General features: G+C 36.2%; 1 protein-coding gene across 5 annotated transcripts in view; it reads right to left on the bottom strand.

Moving 5' to 3' along the window:
* Nucleotides 1–445: 445 nt before the first annotated feature.
* PRDM5 (PR/SET domain 5) overlaps nucleotides 446–20,728 on the bottom strand; it is an 89,595-nt gene continuing 69,312 nt past the window's right edge. For 4 of the 5 annotated variants that reach the window (XM_030027590.1, XM_030027600.1, XM_030027610.1 and 1 more), the window contains 3 exons: nucleotides 20,047–20,132; nucleotides 6,406–6,510; nucleotides 446–969 (listed from right to left, as the gene is read on the bottom strand). In XM_030027590.1, coding sequence (XP_029883450.1) covers nucleotides 805–969; nucleotides 6,406–6,510; nucleotides 20,047–20,132 — 356 coding nt within the window. In that variant the 3' untranslated portion in view covers nucleotides 446–804. The remainder of the gene's footprint in view (nucleotides 970–6,405; nucleotides 6,511–20,046; nucleotides 20,133–20,728) is intronic. The other variant, XM_030027620.1, reaches the window with a different exon arrangement.

Raw genomic sequence — 20,728 nt, 5'->3', positions numbered from 1 at the left:
AGCCACTCTGTTAAGATGTCCTTCCACTTGCCTTGCCAGTCACAATGAGAATGAATATAGTACTTAACTAAATTGCTCAAAGTTTTCACTTCAGTCTTGTTTCATGTAACCAGAAGAAATACATCCTTCTCAACACTCATACAGAAATACTTAATGTGACAGATTTCCAGTTTCTGTACCCATACATTTTGGCATCTCAAGAACCAATACAAGTTAATGAGTTTCATCTAGTAATGACAAAGCTGTAAATAAAATGAGACAAAATCATGCTATAACAAAATGCAGAATTAGGATCTGAATAAAATATGCCTGGATGCAATCAGCAGTCAATCAGAATGACAAATTCTGCATGGTTTCAAAGTAAAGAATTTTAATGGCGTCTTAAAGATTAGATACAGAAAGAGTTGCAGACAGCCAAGGGTTCAGTTCCAAATGTCCAGGATTTCCAGGTAACGCCACCAATATCTAAGTTTCTAAGGCTGTAATTGAGACAGCGAAGTTTACTTAAAGCTTTTTTTTTTGCTTTGCCTTTTTTTTTTTTTTAAATGAGGATAAAATTTTCCCCAAGTTCTTTTATCTTCAACTTTTTATTTTCCAGCTATGTTTTACTTCAGGTGAATGTCTTTCTTTGGGTTTTATCCTACTAGCATATTTTTTTAAAAAAAGTGGGAAAAATAACATGTGAACACCTTACAGTTGTTTCTCCTGACTATGCTTACTAGTCAGGTGAGATGTCTGGAGTTTGTACACGTACAAATGGAGCACTTTGGAACATGAGAACCATTCTTCTCACACGCGTCGTAATTAGCTGTCAGTTTCACCATGGACATTTTCCATGTGCACTTTGAGGTAGTCATTTCTTGTAAACTTCTTGTGGCAAAGCTGGCATTCTGCCATCGGTCGATTGGGATTGTGAGTCAGCTTGTGGCGGATCAGCATTTTCTTCAGGCTGAAGGACAGATCACAAACCTAAGGCAGTGACGACAAGAAAAAGACAAAAGAAGTCTTAAAACTTCAAGCATGTATAAAGCTCCTTATGTTACATCACTAAGGCCACAGCCACACGTACCTGCAATACTTAATAAATGAGCTGGTCTTTGGAAGAATAACTCCTTCACAGAGCACCTTAAAGATCATTACTCTGTCTGGTATCTTTCAATGTTGTACATTAACAGTGGTAACACAAGGCGGGGGGGGGGGGGGGGGGGGGGGGAGAAAAAAAGGGAAAAAAGACGCAATCTTCAAAATATCAACACAATGAGGTGTCCCAGTTACACTGTGGTTTCTTTTTAAAACCTATTATTCTACCTGGGATGCAGCAAAAATTATGACAACACATCACAAGCACCTGTTAATTTGATCTCAAATGAAGTATTTCCTTCCTGACCTCCAGAATGACACCTGTGGGTTCCTAAAAAATCAGTTCAAATTGCTCAGTTACAAGGAAGGAGGAGCGAGAAAAAAGAGGCTCTGAAAACTGCAAGAAAGGTTAATAATCATTATAGAGGAAACCTCATTGTTCCAGTCTTCCTCTGCCTGGCCAAGAAAACAGAAGATTTCTTGCAAATGAAGGCACAATTCCTTTGCTATATTATCTGGCACACTGCTTCCCTTCCTCCACTGTACTCCAAGAAGTCCAGTTCATTCTGCCATTTGAATAAATGGATAGAGCGATGACGGACTCTGCCATGCAAAAACCATCACTTCTTATAAAAATTCCTGTACTGAAGTCAAAATGAAAAGTTAAGAACAAGTTCAGCCAAGAGAAGTTAGAATGAATAGTTAAGAATCTGCATGCAAGACATCAAGTCAACTGAAATCATGCAGTTACATTGTCACATTCACCTTCCATCCAGGTACATATTGTATGCACGAATTTCCCAGAAAAAAAAAAATTTAGAAAGCATGGTCCTGATTTGACAAATTAAATAGGCAGAAGTCATATAATTAAATAACAATGAACATCCACAGGCTTGCTATCTTAGAATTCCAGGTTCGTTCCAGACAAAAACGTCTTCCATGAAGAGGAAACTCAGGGAACCCAGCAGCATCCCTCTTCAGGAAAATGAAGTTTTAAATTCATATTGGTATCAAACTAGTAATGAAAATGCTGAATGATTACTGACTCCTTTTGAAACCAAGATACACAAATAGAGCTGACTATCCAAGTAGACAATCTTGATCTGCAGTATATGTGTTTTATGCCAATTAAGGCAAAACCATACAATGACCATAAAAAGGGCAATTGCCAGAGGCAAGTTTTGTACCCAAAATAATGTTTCCCCAGACAAGAACACTGTATGTGCTGTTGTAATGGAACATTTTTGAATTTATGACATGACGTAATACCAAGGACTTTTATACAGCAACTGTAACTCTCCACCTTTTTTCCCCTCAATGTATAATTACCTATTTCATATCCAAGCAACAGTCACCCTTTTGTTACATGACAGTGAATGTCACTTACAGCATCAACTGGTCAGGTCTTACTATTGCTTTTGCCAAATATAATTTTCTATTCCTCTTCCATAGAACACACAAAGTGAACTCATAACATTTATCTAATCATAACCATCATGCTTGCTCACAAGTCTCAACATGTTTAAAGTTATCATATACTTGTAAACACAACATGTTTCTTGGAAGCCAGGAAGCCAATGAAGGATATACACACATACAAGATATGTATGTGTTCTGCGTATCTTACACACGCCTCTTCATTCTTAAAAGCATACAGCTTATAACACAGTCTTAAAGTACATTTTTTCATTTATAATGCTCATGTAACTAGTATAATGTGTCCTGCTGTTCCTTCAAGGCTCTAGCATGTTCTGCTACCTAACTTCTTCAAAAAGAAGATGGAATGCACAGGATCATTAAAGATATGATACATGTTGTGCTGTGCTTATGCATATAAGTTTTGGGGGTTTTTTTTAAGAGTTTGCTTCATATTTCAATTTTATAAGTAAGACCGACATTTTATAGACTTAAAACCATGATTGCTAATGTGCACTTGAACTCTAATCAATCTCTTCAAAATGATCAAAGTTTTGATCGAGTAGGGAAGATGGAAAAGACTGACCTTTGAAAGTAAGTGTAGGGTCAACTAAAGGCAGAGTGGAGGGAAATACTGTACTGGAAAGAAACCAGGACAGGCAGTACCTGACCCTTCTGCCCCCAAAGAATAATCTGTTGTCTCTGAGGCAACTGAAGTTCAATTGGCCTTCCCGTAAAAAAACCAGCTGATCCTCCAGAGGACAGAAACCTAATATACTAGGAAAGAACACATTTTGTATTTCTATATTTCAGTTATTTTCACTTTCCTATGTGATATATATTAGAATTTTCACCTTAAAATGGGAATATTCAATTTCCATTACTATCAGTGGGATGTGAGAGCTTTGAGTCATTAAGTCCTGAAAATGCTTTTGTTGACTGATAAGATATGGAAATAGCCACATAAAGAAACTGTAGCATCTTCATCAAACAGGGTACAAGGATTACTTTTACATGTAGCACAATCCTGTACTGTAATGTCTGTTCCATATGCCTGAGAGAGAGGAGAGGGAGAAAGGAAGAGAAGACATGGCTTTTATTTCTGATTCTGGAAGAAAATTTTATTTAAAGCAAAAATGCAGTCTAAAAAAATTCATACGTAATAGTTTATATTGGGTGGGGAGAGGTGTGTTGTCAAGTAAAGCCTCTTCTTGAGCCCATAAAATACACATTTTTTTTCAGTAGCCAAGAGTTTTCTTTCTTCAGTTCTTCAGCACCAAAAGCAATTCCTGTTTGTAAACACTAATGGTACTAAGAAACAAAGAACATTCTGACAGCAACTGTTAATATGTTATTTAGAAGAAAGAGCTGAATAGTTTCTACAACTGCTTCTAACACCAGGTACGAAACAAAACCAAACCCCTCAATCCTCTTAGGACTTTTGTCTTTCAGTGTGGCTTCATGTATGATTACATTTATGAATATGCTAATGATTGAAAACACAGCCTGTTTTTCACCTTTAAAGGATTCTTAGTAGGTCTGGGCATTGGACTTATGGACTTTTCCAATTACTTTAGTGAGTAAGGGTATGCCAACAGTATGCCTTTACCCCTTAAAAAATGCAACGGAAACGGGGAAAAAAAATCCAGAAAATAGTAAAAAAAAAGATTATGAACATGGGAAGTCGTCATGCAAAGTGTTGGAAACAACTGCAGAGAAGTTGACTAAGAAGGAACATGGCACATGTACAGAAAGCAATAAATGGAATAGCTATTAACCCTTTCTGTTAATGAAAGAACTAAAAGATGGTTATTGAAATTCCATTACAGTAACCCAAGACATTCACCCCTCCCCAGAATCTCTTTCTGCAGTTAAGAATTTGTGGATGTTGTTGCCATAAATTACCTTCAAGGCTGAAGTCATTATAAGAAAAATAATGAGAACATCTACAGCTATCTTGAGCAGGATAAAAAAAATGTAGGTGAGAATATCTGAGTGTAAAAAGCAATCTTTAGTATTGGGGAGCCAACAATAAAAGCCTCCCATAGGTACATTGTTCTGTAACTGTCCACTAGTAGTCTTCCTGTAACTTCTGCTGAAACATCTGGTAACATGCAATGTGTGAGACAGCTCTGGAGGAATGGTCTTTCTCTGGGTGACATTTACTATGTCCCCAGCATCTGCAAAAGTGGAATCCAGATGAAATAAGGAGTAACTACTGAAAACAAAACTTTCAACACTCTCCAAATGTGCATTAAGCAGCAGTCCATGGCAGGCACCTGGGCAACTGAAGAGTGTATGATAGAATAGTAGAGGCAACTGCTGCTTACTTCCAAACTCTGAAAAGTCAGCAATCTCTACAATGTGCAGCTGGCAAAAGACTAGTGCTGAAGAATAATTCTGGTGGAACACGGCAGTGATTTGAACTATTACAAAAATCTCCCACAAATGAAGGCACATAAAAATTCTCAGAGAAAGACTAGGACTAGACACAGATTACAGCTGTTTCTAGAAATACTATGATTTGGGAAAATACAGTTCTATCTAATTAATGAGGAAAACTAAAGGAATAGTTAAAGCAGGAAAGCTCCTATTTTCAATTAAAAGAAAGAAAAAAGAATAAAGTATAACCACCACCACCCGGTCTGAAAAAGCACACTGTGAATCCAAGACCAGTGAATCTTGGATCCACAGTGTGGGAAAAATCGCATTTACACTGCAAGCTAGCCAACAGCTGATAAACAGTACAGCAATCTGAAAGCTGAAAAAGTTATTGCAAATGATTTGGAATTAGAGAAATCCTCAAGGTACTATCTAGAGCCAGGCTGAGATTATTCCAAAAGAATACAGCAAATCTCCTGACCTGTAGACATCAGCAAAATAATATAGCTGAAATTTTTCATTAAATCAATAAATTTTATTCTCAATGAAATGTCACCAGGTTATTTATTAAAAGCCAGATCAATTAATAGACCCTTGTGACTTTCATGCCAAGTGGTTATTTTAATTTTGCATCTAATTTTAGAAATTTGTGAACAAAATTACAACTGTTCAGACTGAGCCATCTAGGATATAACTGAAAGCTAGCGGTTCCCTTATGGCTAGTTAATTAAGAAAGAGCTAGTATCACAAAACAAAGAACTATACTAATTCTATACCCTATTCTGATGCCCTTCTCTAAATACTCAAGCAACAACTTAAATTCTGGTATTTGATAATTCTGAAATACGCTCTTTTCTGATAGTTTCTGCACATTCAGCCTCCCCAGCTATCTTCCAAAAGCTGTGAGAAAAGTTGTATACAGGATGGGGTTTGCTGAATGAAAGGTACTTGAAAGTGATCTATGAACTGTAATATGACATGCTGCATTTCAGTGCTGCAAGCATACATAGCATCTGTGATTTCTTCATTGAACAACAAAAAAAACCCACAACCCCCAAAAACCCCTATGAGTAGATGTTGGAAGTATCAGACCAGATTTCACTGAACAGAAATTGGAAATTCTGAATCCACATTTGTGTCATTCAACACCAGAAGCATTCGGATTCCATGTAATGAATTAAATACCTTTTCCTGTATAAGCTAATCTCCAACTATTAACCTGTCATACAATTTATATGGGAACCCAACCAGCATGAATTTGTAACTTGCAACATCCAAATTGCATTAATAATGGTGAAAATAACTCTTAAGGGATCCAAAACCATAAAATAAAAGGGTGTGCAACGCTCTTGGCAACTGAAGAGGGTACATAAAATTCCCTGAATGGTCTTTCATTAGTTAGGCAATCAAAGACCATATGAAGTGTAACTTTATGCCACAGCCAATAGGTCCAAGGCTGTAGTCTCGCTGCAGTTAAGTCCTGCTGCTGCACTGAAGTCAAGATGACAAAGGGATAGATCAACTCACATCACACTGAAACGGCTTCTCTCCGGTGTGGGTTCTCATGTGCTCATCTAGGCCTCGCTTTTGACTGAAAGCCTTGTTACACTCTGAACATTGGTACGGCTTTTCCTGTATGAAATGACAACAGTGAGTGAAAGTGAGTGAAAGTGAGTCAACACAGAGCCCAAGTCATTAAAGGAGTGGAATTCCATGCTGGATGGTGTAAGTTTTATATTCTCTCTAAGGGATTACAGTCAGTGAAAACAACAGAAAACGACTTTCAAATGATTAAGTGAAAGCTGGGAAAGCTGTGGCCTGACAGTTTCCACTTCAACACCCACTTATGAATTAATTATCTGTTCCAGTCTTTCAAACCCAGCCATTTTGGGAGTCTGTTTTTCATAATGTGAAAGGTACAGAAACATAAAATTCCAATGTACTTTCCTTTATCCTCCACAAAAGCTTAAAGCATAAAGACAAGTAAGATGTCTATAAAAACCTCAGGTTTGTTAGCAGGTTTCCAAGCAGGGGAAGAAGTGAGGAGACGAAGAGGGGGTACAAGGAAAGCTTGTCGTAGAGAAAAAAACCCTTATTTTCAAAAGTGGTGACAGAAGGTTAATCACATATTCATTGCAGAATCTCAAAAGAAGTGCAGATGGCAACCAAGCCATCTGTATTTTTATTAGAACTATTGGTTAGCAGCTACTGTAACACACAATGTTATAAAAGTTGCAAGCTTACTGACTTCAAATAAATAATTAGAGATATGTATGGAAAGCCACTTATATAAAGATTTTCTTCTCTGAAGTTCTTCCTCAATATAGAAACTTATATAAGGTGTAATTCCCCCTTTATTCCACCAAAGTTACATAACAATTGTATGGAAAACAACATTTAAATAAATCAATTACATGTAAAAGTTAATATTATGGCACAGCACATTGCCTCATTAAACTTTCAATGCTCTAGCGGCACACCTTTATTTCTGAATCAACCAATTATACTTCTTTCACTCTCATTCTACTTTTTTATGTGGTTCCTAATTCTGTATTGCTTAAGTTCTAAAGATGGGTATTTTAGGCAAAAAAGCAAGCATTTTTTACTAAATTAAATTGAAAACAAAGACTGAAAATCAATATGCAATAAAAAAGCTAAGTCTATGAATTAACAAATAACAGGCAGTAATCGTAACGGTCTTTTGGGAGATAATGTGGCGTCCAAGGATAAGTGAGAAGGAACAACTCAGCTTAGGTGTTGAAGCTACAAAGTGAAGAAATTCTCTAGTTATTGAATTCCTATTCTCAGTATGTAGGTGACAATCAGGTCTCCATATACTGCTGAATCCTGCCAGGTACTCAGCATAAACTGTACATATAATACAATGGACTATAAATCAGTGTTGTTCTGGGTACATCCCAAGCTCTCTCTTTAGGGCAGCTCTTTGCAGGTCCAGATATATCAGCAGGGGTGAAGACCGGATTCTTGATTTTGGAGTACCCTCCCATGAGATTTCCTAGAAAACGCAGTGTCATAGACAGAAACGTCTCAACTTGTAGTGGCAGGAATCCTCTAGCTCACCAAAAACAGGTCGTAAGCTGTGTACCTAGGGAAAAGCATTTCTCCAGCAATTTCAACTTCAGATATGAATAAATCATGAGATAAATAAAGTATATTTCATTATGATGCAAGACAAATCTTTCTACTGACACAGGCTGAGTACACAGTGCCCAGCTGCATATAATCAAACTGGCCTAAAGGGAAGCCACTAATGAGCTTTTCTGTGCAAGATCCTCCTTACACATGTTTATCATCATTGTGTTTTTTCATCATTATCTTAATTTTGTAATTTCCATGATTCTTCAATATAGAGTAAAACATAACAAATTACCTAAAAAAGATCTGAGCTTATCTTAAAAAAAAAAATCATCATCTAGACCAAAAACTTCATGTCATGGGGAATTTTGCTAGACTGACTAAAGACTTCATGAAGCAGGTCTGTAATTTTTAAGGAAATGTATGAATAAGCCATATGAAAAGCAGGTTTCTGCAACACCCCCTTAATTGGTTTTACATTGTGGTTAACATAAACCACATTTTCTGTGAGTTCTCTGAAAACAGCCTTTCTCTGTGTAGGTTGTTCCACAGAAAGTGCAAAGTAAAGTATATGATATGTACATCTTAAGCACCTATGAAAACATTCATTACTGCAAACCGTACCAGGTGTACTTGCTCCCTTTTTATCATCTTGTCCTTCAGGTATCTGAAGAGTTAACTGTTGATCACGATTATCTTATTAATTTCAGAGTTAAAGGGACTTCAGGATTCCATTTTGGAGAAAGAGCCATGATAAACTCTGGGAAGCTGAAGTCACAAGCCTGGGCTGTAGTATCTTCCCCAAGGTTATGTTTGGTTATTTGTATTATTCTCTATGGCAAAAAAGGGTGTATCTAACCATCCCCTTGGCATTTGTATTCAAATTCACATATGTAGTACATGAAACACATCCAAAGCTGTCTTTGATCTAATCTTAGATTCCTTACATCTGTATATTCCAGTGACTTCAGCAGACACAATTCTGATTCACACCAGCCCCCTCTCCCCTAAGCTAAGCTGCCCTTTGTTCACATCTGTGTCCATTTCAGTAAAATCAGTAGTGCTGTCCAGAACAAAACTTGGCCCTAAGTTTCTCTCCAGAGAAAAAGACTTTTTTTGTCAGTTTCAAAGAAGACATCATTCTCAGAGACTATTTTCTTCAAAACAAAACATTCTGTGCTTTTTCTTTTCTCTCTCCCCCTTCTTCCCCTCATATCAAATTTCCATTGCACAATACTTGGAGAAGGCAACTTTTGTAACATGGAAAAGATGACGTTGGCTCGGCATAACCACCACTGCTCTAAACGTGAACAGGAAAAAAACAGATAAAAACCACAACAATAAGTGTGGAAAAAAGTTAATGCCACCACAAAAGGACAATAGGGACCAATGATGGGATTAGAAGAAAGTTGGACAAATTTAAACATCAAGCAAAGGGGAAGACCTGCTAACCGTCAACAAAACAGGAGGTCATTGTGAAGATCATGTAAGTCCAACTTCAGAGGAGTTAGCAACTGTTAGTACTATAAATCTACCCTCTGTTCAAAAAGCATCTGCCAGGCCATGACTACGGTGGCAGCAAAGCCAAAGGATTACATGTGTTTTCTTTTATTGATGATATAAATGAGGAAGGGAGCAGGGAGAGTGAGAGAGACAGGATGTAGCTGATACTGCAGTGATTTAATATTACATTTTTAAGTATACCAGGCATAAATAGAAATAAGTAGATGAGGATTTATAACCTTCCTGCCTCTAAACAAAGAAAGGCCAAGGAGAGCCCAAATGGGACTTGGTATTCTGGAAGGTGCTTTGCTGTAAGACTGGTATGCTAACTTAGAAGCTCCTGTCTCTGATGATTTTCATTTCACTACATTAAAACTGAGAGGAATCGAACATTTTAATAACTATGACAAATAAAACAGCGCCCGCAATACACACTTCATCTCTCTGTGGATAGCTGAATCATAAATTACTACCTTGGATTCTATGCAAATTGTACTTTGCATTAGTAAGACATCAGAACACGACAAATTCTCAAGGCCATTTGATGCCACCTTTAACTGATTGATAGAACATGTGTACAGAGTATCCTGCAACCACAGCAGATGGAAATACTTAAATGCAGAATATCTGAACTGCTAACTGCTGCTGTAGTTGACTGTATGTCCCTTCAGTAATATAAATACATTATGTATATTAGCTTAGCACTAGTGCATGTGGTTGTTTCTCTAAACCTGGTAAAATTGATTACACAGGTAAAACATGAATTACTTCGGTAGGAGTATCTCCAAATAACTTTTTAAATCTGAATTTAGAACTATTACATGAGCTCAACACCAACAGCAAGAAAAACATAATCTAAACACTACTATATCCAAATAAATCATAGCTCAAGATTCAAATAAATGAGAGTTCAGAACAGTTTAGTAACTCTTTCCAAGGTGGCAGGAGCCAGTTAAAACTGGGCTGAACCCACACGCAGGGGACCTTATTCTTTACTTTTTTGGTTAAATTTACTAGAGAGATTGCAGATTTATACTACTTAGAAAGTGGACTTGTTGAATACAGAAATATTACTCAATAATCCTTTTTAACACTTAAGCTTTAACTGACATACAGAGTATACTTAAAATCCCAGAGTTATCTAGGATCTAATCTCTCTTATGCTCATTTTTTTTAATATCCTGAATTCAGCAGATTTACTTCTGATTTACTTCAGAATTTCACATATTGCACATTTCTTCTTGTAGACCATGTTCATACATCTAAGCACATATTAGAATTACTAGCATCTCGGGGTAAGACGTACTGACCATGTTAAGTTTCACATGGCTATCAGCTTGCTGTATCTGCATTTTCTTTATGCTGAAAACTGAACATTCATACCAGATCTTATATTACTTGTAAACATTTAAATGTAATGATATATTACATGTAAGCATTTACACTTGTGACATGAGTGTGAAAATTGCCAGACATGAACAATGGCAATGATACCAGACAACAACAACAAAACCAAAAAAAAAAAAACCACACAAATTTTTTCTTCTCTGGAGACATACAAGTGAGTTCTGTATAACAGAGAAATCTGGAGACAAACATTACTTATTTTGGAAAAATGAACAGTAAGGCCCAGTACATACATGATTCCTGGTAAAACCTGAATGAGCCTGAAAAGGTCTTAACCTAAATTCCCTGGGAAACAGTGGGTATGGAACTTTTTGGGGTGAGATTTATTCTTACAACAGGAAAGACAGAGCTAAAGAAAAATATCAGCTTGTATTTTTGACAGCAAAATATTTTAAAATACGTAGATCACCCTTTAGTTAACCTATTTTTTTCTTCTTGGTTTTAATTGCTTTCATTCTAAAACAAAGAGTTTTCCTTTGCTCCTAAAGGGAAAGTCTTACAATGCCTACACGAGATGTACATACAGTAACACTATCTGCTTTCAAAACTTATGCAGAGAATTTGAACTCTTAATAAATATTATTTGCTGCTACATGTATTTGCATTATCACTTGAACACACGGTTAGTAAAAAAATTGTTTTGAAAAACTCAGCAAGTATGGAGAAATGTGACCAGCCAGAGAACATTAAAATATACTAGTCAGGCTTGCAGCTACCAAGAGCTGACCTCTCAAACAGAATGCTGGAAATCCTATAGCTTTGCCAACCTGACAATGCAGAAAAGACAGTGACGTGACCTGCTTACAAACCAGGACAACAGTGACAAATACAGATGTCTGGAAGCATTATCTAAAGGGTACCTTAGGCATTGAGGGAATGAGGTGAAGTTTAAGACACCTACATATTTCACATAAGCCCTTTGCTTTGTGTGTTTTAAACCTTTTCCTAATACGAGTAACACTTTGTTTCAGTTATTACTAATTATTAATGTTGATGTGTCCCCCGAACCACGCTCAGGAGCTCTTCAGCCAGTTGTACATAGTACGTACCAAAAGATGGTGACCAGAACAGGCATCATCCTGTCAAAAAAACCCACCTGAATGTGAAGTGAAGGTTCAGGGCTACAACAGCCTGAAAAGCATGATCTCAGGGGCCTGGAAAAGAGTCCAACCAGAGGCAGCCTAACAGAGGGTTCATGATGCATACCCATAAGCAACCCGCAACCTACCTTGCAGCCTCATTAACAGCAAACTTCTACCAGAGGTTAAGCAGAACAGCGATGAATGAGTAACAGAAGTCCTAGAGAATCGGACGGATCTTTCTGCTTGGTCTAGTAACTCCCCACAGATATTGTCAGACCATGCTGAGGGCCAGGCCAAGCGAGTTGTTCTTTACAAGAAAACCTGTTAGACAGCAGCTGTGGTAATAGACCTTTGAGCCTCAGTAAATTCCAGTGTCAATGCACAGGTTTTTTCTACATTGAAGAAGAGTGATGGGTAGTTTCACTATCAATGAAGTGGTGACATGCAGTGTATTGCTCAATTCTTTTAAAAAGACCAGCTTTCATCTTAATAGAAGGGCTGGGAATTGAGGTATAGTGCAGTAAGACAGACAGTAAAGTGCCTACTGAAACAAGAGTGCCTTATGTAGCTGATGTTTAGTTACCTTTCAGCCCTAAAAAAAGACTAAGCTGATTAATGTCAGGAAAAAAACATCAGTGATACTTTCTGCTAGGTCATCACCACTAGCAACACATCCCCTGTTGAGAAGAGAGGCTAAGTCACTTAAGATCACAGATGGTGCGAGTTTAATGGAGTCCAGTTTTGTATCTTAAGTGTGAAAAATGTGCAAGAACTAACAAGATGCTCTCTCAGTAACTGGAAGGTTTTTGGAAGTTAGAGCAAGTGTCTCACCCACAGACAGAGGCCTACTTAAACTATCAGACTTGCATTAAATTACTAAAGTAATGTTGACACAGGAAGACAAAGGCTGATGAGAATTTACAACTCTACAGAAGTAGTAGGGATTTGAATCTTATAATGAGTAAAACTCAATAAACAATCAGTTTACAAGTACACATTTCCTCTGTTGAGAAGTAAAATTCTTTAAAAAAGTATTTCCAGTGACTAGAGCAGCCACAGAAACTTTCTTGTTGAAACAAATGTGAAAGGATTTTGGAAAATTTAAACAAAAAAGTCACTTTTATTAGAAGTGACTGATGTTTTTGTTAGAAAAGTTCTCAATTAATTCCGTTTGGGGTTTGTTTCATTTTTTTAAAAATAATCTGAAATTCTTGCAATAAAATTTGTAATGAAAATAAAAACATGCAACTTCACTGAAATGCCTGCCAGAAGAAAAAAGGTGTGTTTCTTCAAAAGCTCTAGTATATGCAGTTAGTTCAACTCTATTATACCATTAACTTCCCATTTTCCACAGTCTTTCTGCCTATTTGCTACCTACAATCTGCAAAGTTTTTGATTGTTTGTTTGTTTGTTTTAAACTGCTGAAGTAATTTCTGCCCCTAAGATTTAGTGAAGGAGGGTTTATTTAATCAGCCATGATGAAAATTCAATAAATGTTAATCTGCTCTTGGAAAAAGAACAGTATCAAGATAAAAAAAATATGTTTTCACTCTACAAGGAAAAGATGATCATCAGTCAACATTACATAGAAAAAAAGAGTGTGAAAATATAGATGCAGTGGGATTCAAACCTTCTATATTCTGTATACAAACATAGATTCGACAGGCAAGGAAATCACAACACTGGCAAAGTCATCATCCTCAGACAGATGTTTGGGAACTCACTCATGTCTCACCAATAGGGAAATATAGAGAAAATCTAACATTGAACAAAAATCAAAATTCAATCAACACCTCATATTATTTCATTACACACTGTCATGTGCATAGAATACTATATTTAGTACCCAATGTAATTTTTTTTTTTTTTTTTTTTTTTTTGGCAATAGCATGTATGCTGTTTCTAGAACACATGACCTTTTTTAAAACTTTAAGCCCAAATATTTCCTGGGAAATAAAGAACAAATGAAATTGTGCACAACTGCCAATATTGTTCTGGTATTTTATTTTTTATTATTATTATTTTATTTTTATATTCCCCTGGGTTAAAAAAAAAAGCATAGAGGGGGCTGTGTAAAGTTCCAAATTAGTGCCTTGGAAAGACTGTTTAACTTAGGACCTGGAAGAGGACAGTTTTCTTCTTGTACTGTCCCAGAAGCAAGCTGAAACACTGACTTGAAGAGAAAAACCTTGACAGGAGACTGCCTAGCTTCCATACTTATCATGACTTACACCTATTTCAATGGAATTCATAAATAAAACTCAAAATTAACTCAAGTTGGCTAACTCTTGCACATACTATGGCAGGCCTTGACTCCTTAGCTTCTAAGGATATCTTTACACTGAAGTCACTTACGTGACTGCAGCCCATGCAGACATATTCATAAAAGCTTCAGACTAATACTCTCAGCCACCACTAACAAATTAACTGTGAGACTAAGGAGTTCAAGAGTTGACTTCAAAACATATCCGATACTCGGGCCACTAGATCACACCAATCCTTGCAATTTTGAGGCTACACTGCTAACAGTATCCAAGCTGCCCAGCTTCAAATGAATAACAAAGAACAGGAGACAAAGCTTCCTAAACAGTTTTTTGAGTACAGATAGCTTAAGTGTCCAGAAGCTACATAACATCAACTGCAATCTATTGACCAGTTCAATGCAACATATATATATGTGTGTGTACATATATCTATAAAAATATACACACTGGCCAAGCATTTCAAGTGTGGACAAGTAAGGTTAGTTGCAGAGTTACAAAAATATGCTTATCACTTAATTTGCTCTATTTCTTACAGTATAATCTCTGAACATTAGGTGCTTTTATAAACATACTTGAAGATTAAGGCATTTTTAAATAGTAGGCACTTATGCTTGAAACAAAGAAATGTAGCTACCAAAACACTGTAATTTCTCCAATCTTTAAATATTACCTCAGAAACGTACAACTTGAGCATTACAGCCAGCAGCCTTCCAATCACCAGAAATCAGATTTTTTAACAAGCTATAAAAACTACATGTATCTGTTATACCTTCAAAGTATAGATATGAAATATTCAAACCAAGTGATGAAAAAAATTTGCAAATGGTTTCTACTCCTTTTTTCCATTGCTGACATGTATTTAACTGAAACAAACTGTAACAAAACTACCATTTTCAGAAGTAATGAAAACATTAATTTGACATGACAATAACTCTGGGCATCTATCAATGATAGTCTTTCCAAACATTAACAACTATATTGCAGTAACATACAATAATTTCTCTACATGCTTAAGTTCAAACTATGTAATGTTATGTCAGGCACTGAATAAAGCCTTAGAAAAGAGCTGAAGTTTACTGCACTGTGAAGGCTGGAAGTATGCATATATTTCCTCAAAGCTGATTAATTCCATCAAGAACTTCAGTGAGCTCCTCATTTATGTTTTCTTAGGCTGCTATATTTCTTCTTCTTAAGAAAAAAAAAAAAAACAAAACCAAACGAAAAAACCCAAAACAGAACAAAAACCCAAACCATAAACAAAATGCATCTACTTTTATAGAAACAAATCAGTACTCAGGTGACATTTTAATATTAGGTGGTTGGTATTTTCTTCTCCTTACATTGTCAGTAGGGGTTTTGGCTTACCTTCTCTGTTTACTCCAGAGTTTGAGCTGACACCTGTGGCCACCCAGGTTGTACTCAGTTTAGCAGCTGCCAGACCTTAATCAACTTTCTACAATGATTTTTCCAGCAGCCTTCTCTGATCCACAGGATCAGGTTTGGCATTTAATCCCACTGGTAAAATATATCTAGATTTAATCTCTACAATGACATTTTCCTTGTTGAATGTCATATTATTACTTTTAAGCTACTTCACAATTTTTCTGGCCAAAAGGCAATATATATACAAGAACAGCCCTTGAGGAAGGGTGCTATGATTATGTTCACTTTCACATTACTAGGCTTAGCTGATACAAAAATACTTTCTGGATTTATACATCTTGTTATTTATTCTTTGAATAATTCTTTTGCATGCAAGAATAAATTTCAATATAAAAGGTATGTGTAGGAAAGGGTAAGAAAAGGAATAGCCATCATCTTTTGAAAAGTCAACACATTGGATGCCTGAAGGGAGAAATTTCAAGTGTGACTTCCTTGCTTTTCTTTTTCTTAGAACTGACAAAAATAAACAATGGCAAACACACTATATTTTTTATTTCCTAATCTTTAGTTTTGTCTTTTTTTAAATGGCCCAGGATCACAGAACAAGTTATAGTGAATTAGTATCATGCTGAGGAGTTTCAAGCTATTTCTGCACAGGTATAATCTTTCTTCACTAGAAAAGTTCTTACACAGTACACTTAGAATACATCTCCTTTAGTGTTTATATTCAGATCAGGTGTGTGCTTTTGAAGCACACTTCCCAAGTGTCCCTTGTTACTGTGCTTCGGTGCACACTTCCAAAACGTTTTGGACTGCATGACCTGGATTCCTTTTGGAAAAAAATGAAACCAGCAGCTTTAATGCATTCCAGGGAGTGCTATTGTGCATTCAGTCCATAGGACCAGACTATGCATAACCTGCAGAAAAATCCTTGAAACACATACAAGATAAACATCAGGTCCTCAGCACCAACTGTTTCACTTTACATACCTACTACTGCATTGTACTATTTGTTAACATACCCATAGCCTCTGATTTCCAGAATGAAGAATTAGACCACAACTACCCTGAGCACCAGAGAGGTGCTACAATGTGACTGCATGCATTCACTTCAAAAAACACACACGTGAACAGCTGGGAATTTTCAGTTCAGCTTATATTGCTTTTGGTTAAAGATCTGAAATGCTCGAAGTTGGAAATTCAACTATCAGTACTACACATAAATACGTTATGCTATCAACCTTGTAAAGTAAACCATCTTAATATCCGTAACTCTTAATCACCTCTACAACGCAGAGTAAAGAGAGTATCTGACTAAATGAGCAAGAGTACTGGAGAATTCCCACCTTTTTCTCCAGCAGCTAGCATGTGCCTTCTTGAGAACGAAATGGTAGGAAAGAGGAAAAGAGAGAACATCTCAGGCAGTAATGACAGACCTGCCTGGTCTTAAAGCACATGGCGGAAACTGTCAAGGGTTCTGCATCTCAGAGAGTGAACAGATTTCAGCTTTGCTAGCATCCTTGTGTTCAGAGAAACTTCCAGGCTGGTGATCTTGATGTTACGAAACTATTATATAACCTACATACTAAACAGCTGTTTTCTCTACTAAAAGGGGTTTTTTTGTTTGTTTCCTGGATAGTATTTTTCTAGGTCTTTTTTTTCCTCTCAACACACTACTAAGTTAAGTCATGCATAAACAACACCAAACACACAAGGATCGATTAGTTAAGTTTTTCAATATCTCTTAATGAGATCCTGAATGTCAACCACTACATTCCTGACAAGCATCAACCTACTACAAACATTAAATAAATCTTCATATTCTTGCCAAGCACACAAGTGCTCTTGTAAATAATGGCCTCTTTTCAACTTACCTCTCAGTATTTTCTCTCTCCCTCTTCCTTCTTATTGTTTCCAAATACCCAAACTCCCTTCACCACTCTGTTCTCTTTCACTTATGTCTGAATTGCACCACCTAAAATACATATTTATTCCCCTATACCTGTACTAATATTTACTCATCTGAACAATTAAACTACAGCTTCTTATCCTACAGTACTGCATGGATAATGTTCTGCAGAACAAGACTCAGCATAACCACTCCTTCTGACTTTAAAATCTGTGAAAGTTCATAATAAGCTTTGCTTTCTGTTCTATTATTTTTATTAATACTACTAGTTAACTTTTTTGTTTGCTTCTAAGACTTTAATATTTTTAGCTATCCCGTTCTATTTAGATATTGGATAAGGTGTTGAAGTGTGAGGACAAGGGAAACTTGGGAGAAGCAAGGTTATAGTAACAGACTTCAGTTTTCAAAATGAGCTACTAATGTTAATGTTATCAATATTGATTCTCATTACCTCAAGATAAAAAAAAATTATTTGGGATAAATTAATATATAATGTTATTCATACACAAATGAGTTTCACTGTGAAGCTTCGGAATAGGAGTATCATATAAACAGCATGACAGCAAAAATAATCAACACACCAAACCAAGGTCTAAAAAAAATCGTGTTGTGCCTGCGTATTTTAATCCTCTAGTATAACTATAAAGATTTGCAGTAGTCTGCTTAGCACACTCACACACAAAAAAGAAAAACTGATACACGACCTGTTCAGGTCTAGATGATCATGACATCTCAAGTATATGGAAACAGTCATATCACATTTGGTGTGAACTGAGTCCTTTCTTTCTGTAACGATGGTATTTTGACTATGTGATACAGCAGAACATTTTCTGAGACATTTTAAGTCAAATTTTATTATGTTCTTAGTCCAATTATGTTCTTAATGCAATACAAAGTCTGTCTACTTACAACGTCTACATATATTAAAAAGAAATCTCCACTCTGTAAAATCTATTTTCCTAACTCTTCCCTTTCCTGTTAGCTAAATAACAAACACTGGTTGAATTGTTCTTCTGTCATTCATAATCAGTGTTAAAATTATTTTCTTTTTCCTCCTGTTTCAACATTAATGTAAAGTCCTCAGTTTGTCTTTCAGTCCAATTTCATGGAAGCATTTTGGAGGCAGCCTGCAAATTTCAAAGCGTGTTGGTTTGGGGTTTTTTTGCTTACATGTAACAGAGGCAAAATATGATGACGTATGGGAATATATGTAAGCAAGAAGTTACACAGAAGAAGTAGTAGCAAACAGCCAAACAACAATAAAATAGCAAATTCTCTAGTAAGGTGCATAATTATGTTTCAGAGCACAGCTAAGAACAAGAAACATCCCAAGAAAGTACACTCAGTTGAAAAGCAACTATAAGTTTCCCATTCAGTGCAATTAGAAATTACTTTTTTTTTTTTAATTGTTAACATAATGTATCCGAGTGCTTTATTATCTGCACTGTGCAGGTAATCAGGACTGATGCATACAACTATCAAAAAAATATGCAATTATCAAGAAATAATGCACAGCTTTCCTCCACTGAAGTACTGCCTTTTCTAAGGCTGTAGGATATGCAATCCTGCTGTAAATAACTGCTATCAGTTAAATTAAAGCTTTTAAGCAATGAAGATAATGTTTGTAAAGTTCTTGAGCATGCATTTAGGAAGAAGTCATCACTTGGTGTAAATCACTGGAGTCAACAGAAATACAACATTACAGGCTCTAAAAGCCTATTCTTATTCTTTTTTTCTTTAATTTTTTTTTTTTTCTACAGAGGCTGGGGGGTTTGTTGGTTTTACTCAGACTGTATGACAAATCAGGAAAAAATTAAACTTGGCACTATTTCAGAGACAGTCTTGTTTACTGCTCCTCCCACTCACAGCCACGTAGAACATACATGGTAATGAAATTTCTCCTGGTGCAAAAAAAGTAATATAGGACAGTAAGAACAGAAAGGATTTTATAGTGCTTCTTGAAGTGATTTAACAGCTAGAAAGAAGGAGAAACAACCAACAACATGGGACTAGCCTGCTCCCAGTGAACCACCAGGAAGCGTTGCACAAACTACTGATAACTTCTAAAGTTGAAGTCATTTAGGAGCTTCGTATTTGTCATCAGCTAGTGAAGTACAGTCTCTACGTAAGCTCACAGTGACTGGATTTTAAGGTGACAGTAAGAATCAAAGCACTGGATATTGAAGATTCAAGACCAGTGAAGACTTTACAGAGTTGTTTACTCAGTAAACAATCACAAATGTTAATTTATATCTAGAAATTACCACAAGTTAAAGGAAGAAGTTAGTACTGCTATTATTTCAACATACAAGAAATCAAACACAGAAAAAACCAGAAGGTCAGTAAGGGAGTCATAATTAGAATTTAACAGTTAATGACTTAAATCTTTGCCTCTTATTTTGATAAGTATAAACTATCTTGGTTGGTATAGCCTGATCTCTACACAAACAGTAATTATTTACTTTTTGTCACACATGATTCATAGACAATCCTCAAGTAACCATAAAAACTAAGCTACACTTACCCTTGTGTGGGTGCGAATATGCATCTTCAGTCCATCATTCTTGCTGAAAGCTTTGTCACAGTAAGGACACTGGTAAGGACGCTCACCTGAAAACAAGAGAAGCATTAGAATCCATAAATATGGCCTCAGTATATGAAGGCCTCACAGCACATTTTTTTGTCAAACAGAAGTACTTTCTTTTTCCTGGTCTTCTCTTCACACTCAGTTCAAACAAGAAGAGATCTAAGCATTAGAAAAATTACAAATAAAAGTCCACCTTAGCAGGATGCAGGGCTAGATTAAAATATTACTCTTTGCTGCTCGGTTCTGTTCTAGCAATGTATCACACAGAGAGCCTTGGAAAAAAAAAAAAAAAAAGAAAGGAAAAAAAAAAAACATGACACCTACTGCCCTTGCCCAAACCACATTCTACAGTGACTTACACATGGTCACTTTTATGGTTAGGCATTAACTGCTCCCCAATATTTCTTCTATTTCACATCTGGTCACTTTTAGAGCCCTCTGGGTGTCAGAATCCCAATGAAATATAAAATCTACTCTTTTTTTAATGCTGTATCTGAACTGCTAGAAGCTAGTTAATCAAAAGTTTGTGCAATTTTTGTGTCACAATTTATGATTGAAATGGAAGCAGAAGGATCTTAGCATCTCCCTTGCAGCATCCCCTATCTTAAAGGTATTTAGT

Source organism: Aquila chrysaetos, chromosome 1 (genome assembly GCF_900496995.4).
Source record: "Aquila chrysaetos chrysaetos chromosome 1, bAquChr1.4, whole genome shotgun sequence".
NCBI lineage: Eukaryota > Metazoa > Chordata > Aves > Accipitriformes > Accipitridae > Aquila > Aquila chrysaetos.
This window is presented reverse-complemented; position numbering and strand designations above follow the sequence as displayed.